Source organism: Zingiber officinale, chromosome 3A, assembly GCF_018446385.1.
Source record: "Zingiber officinale cultivar Zhangliang chromosome 3A, Zo_v1.1, whole genome shotgun sequence".
NCBI lineage: Eukaryota > Viridiplantae > Streptophyta > Magnoliopsida > Zingiberales > Zingiberaceae > Zingiber > Zingiber officinale.
Genome location: NC_055990.1, coordinates 73,843,647 through 73,856,173, shown reverse-complemented (window position 1 = coordinate 73,856,173; position 12,527 = coordinate 73,843,647). Strand labels below are relative to the sequence as shown.

Here is a 12,527-nt window from a genome sequence, read left to right as displayed (position 1 = left end):
AGGACTTGTTAGCGTTTTTGATTTTCTTTAGTTTATGTTTTGTTATTTTCGTTGCATTATTTATTTTGTGTGTGCAGTTTGAGATTTCAACAATCAACTTTTCACTCCCTTTAGTCTCATCATTTGATCCAACACCAACTCTTAGAGTTGTTACACGGCCTGACCACTTGCAAACTTGGCCCAACTCAGTTCGATTTTGGCCATGCTCAGCATGACCAATTTCTTGATCGGTCGTGTGTTGCTGGGTGGTCCGACCTAGCCTGTAGGTTGAGTTGGGGTGGTAGGGACTCGGCCTAAGTGTTGGGCAGGAAATGACATGACAAACTCGAAAATTTTAAAACTTAAAATAGAAAAAGAATACATGCACATGCTTATGATAGCCTGCTGGTGAGCGGCAATCATGAGCGACACTCATGAAAAAAAATGTTGATTTTTTTTTAAGCTTTCGATTGTGTCAATAAGATTTTGCCAATTTACGGGTTGAGTTATAGTATTAAGTACAAAAGTTTTCAAATCGAAAAAAATATGTTGAGTGTGCACCAGGTGTGAGGGATAACAACACACTCTCTCTCTCTCTATATATATATATAGAGAGAGAGAGACCCTTCTTTAGTAAAAAAGAAAAGAATAGTTTGTTTTATGCTCATCATGAAGATGTGTACCCTTTTCATGGAGCATCCCTATGCTATTATAGAGATCTTATTTAAAAATAAGTTTCTTAATTACGTAATGTGATATTAAACTTGAGGCATCATTTTAGTTGAGACTAAGTGTTCTTTTTTGTCTATATTTCTATATTTTATTTTTCGATTTCTATTTTTATTATTATTTTTTAAATTTTTTCTTCTATTTTAAAAATAATTTTCTGATTTTTTTATTATTTTATTTTCATTTATTTTTATATATTTGAGACTCAGGTTGAGTACCTACGGTGACTTCATGGGTGTGCAATGCATGACCTGTGATAGTAATTGTTAGGCATGAGCCTAACACAACAGATAAATGAATTGATGGGGCATGGACCGTGCCTGGCTCACTTTCCCAAAGTAAATGAATCATTATGGAGCATCTTTGTTATACTTTGCTTGTTACATTGTGAGTTCTTTGTTATACTTTGCTTCAAGCTAGCGCCAAGGCTTAAATAGAGTTTGTTTAATGAAATGCATGAACATGGACATAGAATATTATGCATAAATCAATAGCCTTCAAGTAAATTGGTAGCATAATGCCTACCTTATTCATTGGTTGGTGATCCAGACTGGTATCTATCCTACTGATCCATATGTCATCCTTATAAGTTTGATTAGTTGCTGGATTCAATGGTTATAATATGATTTTGAGAATGGACGCATCCTGCCAACAGTTAAACACCACAAGGTAACCTAGAATAATGTTAGTTCTCTATATTGGTTGTATAGCCATAACTGAGCAACCTTCTATGTTACACTTGCATACCCACCCATCTGGTTTTATGCTTTGCACAAAAATATCTGAAAAATTACTCCATTTCCTTCACCAATTAGATCTGATGTGGCCAATTAAGGGCTTGTCCAAAAATGCCATTTTGCAAGAGAAATATTTTCATATTAAGTTCAATCAATAGCTCATGTTTTTTTAGCTTTTTTAATTGACTGTTTATATGATCAATTGAGATATTTCATTCTATAATATAGATGTTAAGCATCTTCAGTTCTCATCTTTACTTTGTAGTTTGTATATCTGGTCTTTTGCATTTTAGGGCTTTGTTATATTCTTAATGCTTCAGCTGTTGATCAATTCATTTATAATTTTCATTGCATGCCTTTGCCAGGCAATTGATGCTGTTGATAATGGGATCAACCAGTACGACACTGATCAGCCTCCAAAATATGTGAATAATACACATTTGTCTTCAAGAGTTGGTCATTTAAATTTGGACTGGATGGATCTTGATCAATCTTCTGAGAAGGAAAATGAAGCCTTTCAGCAGGCAATGATACTTGCTGGTGGAGAATTCTTGGATGTAAGTTCTTTCTTCCTATTTTGGCAAAGAACTGTTTGTTTTGTCTTCCTGGATACATCTGCCTATGCTATGTGATGACCGTGTTAATTTCTTTTGTTTTACTCTACTGTCAGATGTACAGAAGGATAACATTTTTCTTCATTTCTTCATATGCTTGCAGAGTGTAAGGTTTCATGCTAGATCATGGTTACCTGCAAGATCCATAGTTGCTGAATGTCTAGCTACAAGAGGAAATGCTGATCCAAGTGGTGAAATTATGGTTTTGGATAGATTTTGCCCGGTAAGTGCCAAGTGGTTCAAAGATTTTGCTAGATTTGTCTATATCTAGTAGTTAATTATTGTCCTTTCTTTTTCATGCCATGTAAGTAATTTTCGATCCTCAACCTCAATCAATGTACAACTGGTAGCGCTCATTATAAATTTTTGAATTTGCTATTCATGTTTGTGGTAATTTGTGAATGGTTGGTCATGCATCTTGCTTACCTTGAGTGGTAACACTTGGAATCTTTTGGATTGTTCTGAAAATTATTGGTGGCTTGGTACATTTTACATTTCTAACAAAAAAGATAGTTCATGTTTGATACTCCTTTTCCTTTTGTTATGATTGGTCGTTTCATAGTGTGCCACTCGAAGCAGCAACAATTGCTTTCTCACTTTTAGTTTTATCAGACCTTTGAAAACACTCCTTTCTCTATCCTACCAGGCTCATCTCTAAACATATGTAAATGTAAGTGACTTTTTAGTCTTAGTTTCCCAGGTCTTATCTTAGGAATGCAGATCATGTTAGAGATTGCTGTTTGTTGTACTTAAGGGAATATATAACAAGTTCAGTTTGTTACAAAATTTACAAATATTCATCACCTCCTTTATCATCTATTGTATTTGTCAAATTTTACAAGCCATCCATTTAGTGGGATGGTGGGATAGGTAATGGAGGAGATGCTAATGTATCATGTGTCTAATCCAGACGTCGAGAAAAGTATGGTTGGGACTAAAAAAAAATGTAATATCAACACAGGTATAAGATATCCTTTTTGTGAGTGAGTCAAGATAACGATATTTATCTTGTGTATGAGAACATCCAAGCAGGATACATTTAATGAAGTGAGGGGACAATTTATTCAAAGAGTAAAATTATGAACAAAGTAAACATAGCCAAATACGCGAGGAGGCACCAAAAAATGAGATTTGTCAGAATGAAAACAAGAGAAAGGGATATCCCCATATAATACAGTAGACAACATCCTATTTATGAGAAAGTAGGCTGTGAGAACATCACCCAACAAAAACTTAGGAACATGCAAGTGATAAAGAAGAGTACGAGTTACATCTAAAGTATGATGGTGTTTGCGTTCAGCAACACTATTTTGTCGGGAAGTGTATGAGCAAGAGGTTTGATAATGGTGTAAGGTTCCATGCCGAGACCGTCGAAACGGGCGAAACATCTCGTTCCGCTTGGCGACCGACATCGGCACGACCCCGGCACCAAACCCGCAACAGCTGCAACATGTTGCGCAACCTCGTGGCCACAACGGAGGGTTGCATAACTCTTTCGTTATCGCCGCGGAGGCATCGTGCAACCCCATGGCTGCTATAGAGGGGTCGCACAACCACTGCGGGAGCGCCAGAGTAGTCACGCGATCCTCGCGATTCTCGAGTGGTGTCAAATTTTGGATTTTTTTAATTAAATTTAGATTAATTATTTTAATCAACTCCTAGTTATGATGGAGATAATTTAAAGAGGTTTTATTAAACCCTAATAAAATTATCTAATTAATTTTTTATTTTATTTATTTTAATTTAAAAATTATAATAAATGATTTATTTATTTATCTATTTTCATATCTTTTCCTTTTTTAAAAGATTATTTTTTATATTGTTTATTTTTTAAATATTTATGTTAAATATTTTATTTTTTAATTAATATATTTTATATTCAAAAATACCGAAACTAAATCGGCACGACACGATACGGTACCGAAATCGTATCGTTCCGGTCACCGAAATCTCGGCACGGGTCGAAATTTTAAACCTTAGGTTTGATGAATTATGCCATGAGAATCATAAGAAGTGAACTCAAGTGCATTATCAGTATGAAGAATGCACAAGATAAAAAAATATTGAGTTTTTATTTCATTATAAAATGATGTTAACACCTCAGAAATCTCATTCTTATTTTTGAGTAAATATAATCACGTCATACGAGAATAATCATTGACAAAAATTATAAATTACCAAAAATCCCCTCTAGACTCAACTCTACTAGGTCCCCAAACATCACAATGAATAAATTCAAATGCAAAAGAACTATGCTTGTCAATTCTAAAAGGAAAAGAAGTACAATGGCGTTTGCTGAACTCGCAAAACTTGCATCTTAAACTTTTAAGAGTGGAAGAAGATGAGTGACTTAAACGACAATGCCACAGTTGTTGAGTGCCCGGGAACTCGCAGGTGTAACCGAATCCCGATAGTATAGGCCATCACGCTCATGTCCACCAATCATCCTCTTCGTTTGCAGATCCTGAAAAATATAATAGGATGGATAAAAAGATATGAATAGTTATGAGTTTTTGTTTGTTGGCTTATGGACAGTAAACTAACAGGAAATTTAGATGCAGAGAGTGTTGGTGCAATCAACCTAAGTTTGATCGGTACAATCATGGTTTTGATGTGTGTGTCAAAGAGTTTAAGTTAGACTTTCATATGTATTTGATATGTGTTTGAGTCATGCAGGACTTGGTGAAACACATGAGGAACTTGGTGCGACCAAGTTTGGGAAGCTCATCCAAGGGCTCAGATCCTTGAGTCAGTGAAGGATGGTGTGGAAGACATCCGAGGGACCGTCGGACAAGGAGCAACTGAGTAAAGCCGAAGGAAGCGGACTTCAAGGCAACGTGAAGGATGACACGGAGAGGAGCTGTGGGCTCAGGTGCATTTGAGGGATGAAGGCCGAGGAAGAGGGCTTCAAGGGCGACTCCGGAGAGGATGAGTGTGAGTGTGTAACCGGGACCAGTCGACTGGCGGAAGTTGCAGTCGACTGGGCATTCGACCAGTCGATTGGTACTTTCACCAGTCGACTGGTAAGTGACCATTGGCGACCGTTGGTAGAAACCCTGACTCTGTCAAGTAGCCGTTGGTTGTGTCCAACGGTTGCACTAGTCGACTGATGGAAGTGTCAGTCGACTGGTGCGTAGGAAATGAGTTGTCTTGTGATCAACTCTTTCCTCTCTATATATTGGAAGCTTGGGGCATTGAAGGAGGTTACTGATCTATCTCGTTGATACACTCCTAGTCTTGGCCTCCAAGCTTCCAAAGCCTAACACTCTTCTTCCAATTCTCATTCTCAATCTTGTAAAGAAGATGAGTGCCTTGTGAGAGGTTGTACTCCATCGAGAAGGAGTAAGCTCTAGTCGGAGATTGCCGGGGACTAATCCACTGAAGGATTAAGGGTTCGCCCACCTCAAGGACAAGCCGTGGAGTAGTAGCAAGCAATCTTCGAACTACGTAAAGAAATTGTATTAGCGTTTGTGTTCTTTCTTGTTTGTTCTCATTGTTTTTGTTTAGTATATTCCGTTACGCACTAATTTTCTTGTAGAGAAGTAATCGAGTTGGGGGTGACTTAGCTATTTAATCCCTCTTTTAGCCGACCATTAATTCCCTACAAGTGGTATCAGAGCGAGGACGACCTTCAACGGACTAATCGCCAAGAAGAGCAACATCATCAAATGACCGGCTCACACATTCAACCACTCAAATTTGAAGGAGATTTCTCTTAGTGGAAGAAGAGAATGGAGGTATTTTTCGAAACCGATTTTGATATTATGCTAATCATGGAAAATGGTTTCGAAATACCTAGGGACCACAACAATGAGATACTTGAGAAAATAAGATGGAGCAAGAAACAAAGGGAAGAACATTTAGCAAATTCAAAAGCGATACATCATCTACTAAATGTCCTTCCCCAACAAGAAGTGACAAGGGTTGGAAATTACTCAAGTGCCAAGGAACTATGGGAAAAGCTAGTGGAGCTTCATGAAGGGACATCGGAAGCGAAATTAGTAAGAAGAGACCTCCTTCGAACTCAACTCACCAATATCAAGCTTAAAAAAGAAGAAAAGGAATCAAATTTACATTCTAGAATTAAGGAAATTTTAAATGGACTAACAAGTGTAGGTGAGATACTTACAAACCGAGACATCATAATCAAATACATCAATGCTTTCCCAAGAACCTCAACATGGAGCTCAATTATAGACTCGTTCTACATTTCAAAGGATTTAGAGAAATCTTCTATAGATGAATTCTTCTCAACAATGGAGCTCCACGAAACTCGAGTTGAAGGGCTAGATGGAGAAGCCCATAGATCAAGAAGAGTAGCCCTTTTGGCAAACAAGGGAAAGGGTAAGAAGAAGAAGTCTTCATCCCCATCATCCTCCAACTCCGAAGAATCAAGCGTCTCAATGGATAGCGATCAAGAGACGTATATGGTAAGAAAACTGAGAAGAGCATTTAAAACTTTTTCTACTAACAAATCCCATGCTAGGAAAAATTCAAGAAGCAAGAGTAGAATTAGGAAGGTCATTTGCTATAATTGCCAAGGAGAAGGACACATGAGGGATGAATGTCTTCTTTTGAAGAAAAAGGAAGAAAAGAAGAAGGAAGAGAAGAAGAAGACAAAAGAAAAGGGGAAGAAGGTCAAAAATCTCAAGGCAACATGGGATGATCCGTCATCATCGGAGGAAGAAGAACACCATGTTTCCCATTTTGCTTTAATGGGAATTGAAGACATAGTCTCCACCTCATCTGAAAATGAAGAGGGAAAGAGCTCAAGTGAAGATGAAAAAAGGAGCTCAAATGAAGGAAGAGGTCGAACTTTGGATTCAGACTTCTCGGTAAGTGAGGTATACAACCTTCCTCCTCATGTTTTAATTAAAATTATTAAAAGTACAAATGAGGATTTGTTCAAGGCAAAAAGGAAAAATAAGTCCTTAAAAAATGATATTATTTGCCTTGAAGAAAAATTAGAATCCATGTGTTCTAAGGGCAATGATATGCATGCTTCTTTTACAAATTCAAATGATTCATGTTTAGAAGAGGAAAATAAGAAATTAAGGGAAAAGGTAGAACACCTCACCAAAGCCCTTAGAAAATTTGAAATTGGCTCAAATACCCTAAGCATGATTATTGGGAGCCAAAGGACAAGTTTCAACAAAAAGGGTCTAGGGTATAAGGAATCCAACAATGAAAAATCCTATCATTGTCTAATTGCTAGGGGGCAATCAAAGACAAAGACCATAGATAGGAAATTGATCCCTAAGGAATACTTGGTTAACCCAATTAAGAAGAACCTTTATTGGGTACCAAAATCAATTCTCATGGGTTAGAAGATTTTGGGATAAGTCAACCATAGAAGTCATAATTCTAATTTTTTCACTATATGGTTAACTTGAGACCTTAAGGGGGAGCACTTAGCCTTGATAGAAATTCATGATAAAGAGGGCTAAGTAGAGGTTACCTTCATTTCATCTCACAATGAATTACATAACTAAATGTGAGATGATAGGATGATACTAATAATTTACTTATGCTTATGGCATTTTGATGAATTATGAAATGTATCAATTTTTTAGTAATCATAGGCTAACTATGGGGAAAGTAAATGTTTAATTAATGGACATCTTGCCCATAGATCATAGTTGGACATTTCAAATGTTTTGAAAATAATTTTATTTTTTATTTACATAGAATAATTATTTTGTAACATATGAATTCAAAACTTGGATTTAATTTGATACAAACTTGCATGTTTTTGAGATTTTTGTGATTTGGTCAAAATTTCAAAAATACTTTGCATTTTCATGAATACATATTTTTCTTAGTTAAAAGACATTATAAGAAATACGTGTTCAAAATTTCATGATTTTTCAAATTTTTTGAAATTTTTTAAAGGAATCGAGTTAGTGTTTATGTTCTTTCTTGTTTGTTCTCATTGTTTTTGTTTAGTATATTCCGCTACGCACTAACCTTCTTGTAGAGAAGTAATCGAGTTAGGGGTGACCTAGCTATTCAACCCCCTTCTAGTCGGTCACTGATCCCCTACAGAGAGAACATTATCAAGAGTGATATTTGTATTGAGTCTAACAACACCTATTCTTGTAATCCGAGAATATATATCATTGGCTAGACGAACAGAGTATAAAGATGAGGAAACAAAAGAGGAAGAGAAAACATACTTGTTAGCACTAATATGAGCAGAAGCATCGGAATCCTTCATCCAAGACACATAGCAAATGCACCTGTAGAGGATGAGGCAATGGTAGAGAGAATACTAGTAGAAGAGCGAAGCAATTTCTTATAATCAATATGACAATTTCTTATAATCAATATGAAAAATAGAGATTATATCACTATGATCGCCAGTGTTCGGTGAAGGAGTCGATAGTTTGATAGATGTATTATTAATCCTGTCAGGCTTACCAAACTTAGGCCAACACTTCTCGAAGGCATGGTTGGACTGGCCACAGTGAACACACAAACGACTTTTCCTTGTGGTATCAATTTCACAACCATGATTGCGACCCTGAAAGAACCCTTGATCACGAGCAGCCAAGCCAAAGTGTTGGAAGATGAAGAAAAAGCAGTGTTGCGACGATCCGTGGTCACACGAAGAACCTATAACAGAACATTCGATAATGTGAGAATGTTATCACTTGTCAGCAGATTATCTCGAACAGGTCGTAGAGTAGAATCTAAATCAAATAGGAACTTTGTGACAAAAAATTCCTCCGACTGATTCTTTCTAGTCTGAGCGTCAAAAGAGAGAGGATGAGCGTCAAAAGAGAGAGGATGGTATTGCAGAATTTCATCGACAACCCCTTTAAGAGTAGCAAAATAATTACTAACTGATTGACCGTCTTGGCGAATAGAGAAGAGTTTTTTATATAATTCAAAGACTCGAGAAATATTTTTGTCATTCGAATACATGACACGCAAAGCTTCCCACATCTCTTTGGCAGTTCCAGCGAACATAACATTAGTGCTGACGGACTCCTCCATACTGTTGAGAAGCCAAATCATAACAAAACAATCGTCCAAAATCTAATTTGAATATTTTGGATCTTTAGAGCCAGACAGAATATTCTAGTGAGAACTCAGGAATAGTTCAAATGAATGCGACTATAGGAGATAGTTGATCTCATTCAATTTGATAGTGGTAGCCAAATTAGGTTTAGAATGTGAAGACGTCATTGTAGGAGAAATTCAGAGCTAGAAACATTAGTAATAGATTAGACTAGCCGGTTGATTCCCTCTCCGGTGATCCAGCAGCACCTGAGATCAAGAAGGCGGTTGATCAAGAAGTTCTAATTTGCTGCTTACTCCAACTGCGTGAGATCTAATAGATTAGACAAGGCCGAAAGGAGAGGTCTGGTAGTGATGCAACAATAGGCGGCTCATCAATATTAGGGTTTCTAGTAGTGGCGGCAGAGAAAGGAGAAAAGAAAAAACTAGGTTAGAGAATTAAACTTGCTTTGATACCCTGTAAAAAAGAAGGAAACATCTCTCTGTATACATATTAATCTGTTTATATGTAGGTATTTATATACGTAAGGAGGAAAAAAAAAATCAATCTCAATTCCTACCATCAAGAGAATACAATTAAGATTAATCTCAATTCCTACAATCATATATATATATATATATATATATATATATATATATACAATTCATTAATAGATATGTAAAAAAGTCAGACTTACACAGTGGCTTTAGTTAAATGTCATCTTAGGGAATGAAGCCATGTTGCCATCAACCACATTGGTACTGAAGGAAAAAGATGGTTCTTCGGGGGATGACATGGGTAACTTCTTGTGGTGGTGGGTCTACAATGGTAGGCAATTGGAGGTGACACCATGAGCAAAGATTAATGATGAGCTTTCAGCTTTGATAACATTAGGTTTTGTGCCTCAGATCTCAAGATGAGGAACAAAACAGAGCAATAGAGTTATATTTGTTAATTATCAAAATCTATAAGCTTGCGTCCAATTACAATCCTAAGCCTCTTATAGATGGCATTAGAACCCTAATATGCAATGATTCTAAATTAAGAATCAAACAAATAGCTATTTTGAGTATAAAATAAAATAATGGAAATGATCTAAACCTTTGAAGGAATTACCTTTTGCATAGCAATCCCATGCACGCATGCACACACACTTGTTATCTTGTGCGTAGCGTCGTCCAGGTATTTTTTTTTCACACACACACGCACGTTCTTATTATCTTGTGCGTAGCGTCATCCACTTATTTTTTTAAAAGTTTCCGGTTATTCCAATAAGTTTTTACCTTTAGGATTTAGGGGTGGGTTATAGTATTATTTTGATCAAATTAAATTTTTTTGGATGTTCATGAAAAGGCTTATCCTCTTCTTATTATCTTAAGTTGTTGATTTTTTTTTTTTAATTTTTTATAGCTGTTATTTTTTACTTTTAGGAGTTGAGTTATAATATTAAGAAAAAAAAATTTAAATTGTTTTTTTTTAAGTGTGCAAGGGGTTTGCAGGGTAAGGTGTGCAGGATATATATGCACAACCATTTGATTCTGTTTTTCTAGGAAAGATAGAATATGAAACATGTTTCAATTTTGTTTTCTTTCGCCCATGGACCGGCAACGACACAATGTCGGTATGCTGCGACATGTCGTGCGTGCCAGGCGACACATTCGTAAGCTTCGATGTCGTGCGCATCCTACAATGCATCCGAAAGTGTCACACGAGCCTAGCGATGCATCCAAACAAGTCGTGCGAGCCCGGTGTGTTCACGATCTTCGCATAATAGGGACGCCGGAAGCAATTTAACTAGGCTTAATAATAAACTTAGCCTTTAATAATTTTAAGCAACTCTTAACTATGATTGAGATAATTTAAATATTCTTAATTAAAACTAATAAAATTATCTCATTAATTTAATACATTTATATATATTAAAAAACATTTTATATTTTATATTTTATACCTTTTATTTTTAAATATTTAGATTAAATTTTTTATTTTTAGTTAATATATTTTATATTTAAAAAAATACCGAAATTGTATCGTTCTAGTCTAGCACCGAAACTTTGGCATGACACCTGAGATTTATTTTAAACTATTATATGAGATATTGTTGCTAATGTTGCCTAGATATTGGAATGCCATCATTGTATATTTCCCAGCTAACTCTTGCCCTAATTACAAGTAAAAAGCTACATTGTGGGTGCAACTTATGAAAAAAACCCTTCCATTTATGTGTTTCTTGGTTAAAATGCTATTTTGGTGTTGGGTATTTGTGGTCGGCCAAAACTGCCATAATAGTTATATTTCTGTGGTGCTTGGTGTATCAAGTGTCAGGATGAGTTGATGTTCTATACCAATCACGGGGAGAGGCAGAAAGAAGAAAAGTGAAAAAGCAAATAAGAACAAAAAGAAGTTATCTGGTAGGGTTTGTGAAGGCGTGCTATCATCTCAAGGTGCTCCACATCTCTCTTGTTTGGAACAATACTTGATGCTCACTTAGGGTGGAATGGAACTCATCTTGAGGTGTTTCATAGTTCTCTTGTGGACGGAACAATGCCCATTTCTTTTGTCACTGAACAAGAAGTATATGGTGATATATGATTCTTTATAGTGGGATGCCTCTGGTTCCTTTGACCAGCAATAGATGAAAAAATTGTGGAAGAAATATTTTTTAATTGAGATTTGCAAATGCAGCTCCCAGTTGTTGCATAATTTTAACAAGGACAATAGTTGATTAAGTGTTCAAAAAATAAAGATTTTAACTAATATTTGCAGCATCTGACTCTCAGTTGTATCAATTCACATCAATTTGGTTAACAATGTGATTACACTGATAATCATCTTTGTCAACCTGTGTTGGTCCAACTATTTGAGAACTTTTGTTTATTTTTGTTGTCTAGTTTAAAACATTAAATATTGTTTGCATTAGATTAATATCTCTAAAAAATTCTATTTAGTTTCTTTTCCTTGCATCATCTGAGCTGTGAAGAACCTTCATAGCTATTTCATTCCCTGCATTTTAGTTCAAAATGTCTTTTGTTTATTTCTTTCTCTGTTATCATTCTACCTCATTATTTCCTTTTAAATATAATTGTCATTAGTAGTGATTAATTTTGCATTGCCTAAAAGAAAAAAATGATGAGTGTGCCATCACTGTGGTTTTAAGATACATTACTTGTAAATGTTAGGTTGTATATAAAAAAACACAAACAAATTTACATCTTTGTTTAATTTCAATGATCTTGGCGATAAATTATTTTCTCAATTGATTAAAAGGATAGACACCAGGGAAAATTAGGAAGATCAACAAAACAGAATGTTGAAATCCTAGTAAAAAGTAACAAGGTTGACATTTACAATAATCAGTGTGTTGATCAAAATTTTTATTAGGTGATCATTATTAGTGCAATGATTTCTCTATTAAATCATTTGACAATTGTGAGACATCTACAGAGTTTCATGAGTTTCATGGTG

At 35.6% G+C, this 12,527-nt stretch overlaps 1 protein-coding gene across 1 annotated transcript in view; it reads left to right on the top strand.

Moving 5' to 3' along the window:
• The window catches only part of LOC122050479 (MYG1 protein-like), a 39,271-nt gene that overhangs the window by 14,369 nt on the left and 12,375 nt on the right, over nt 1-12,527 (top strand). The window contains exons 5-6 of the mRNA XM_042611380.1: nt 1,811-2,002; nt 2,163-2,282. Coding sequence (XP_042467314.1) covers nt 1,811-2,002; nt 2,163-2,282 — 312 coding nt within the window. The remainder of the gene's footprint in view (nt 1-1,810; nt 2,003-2,162; nt 2,283-12,527) is intronic.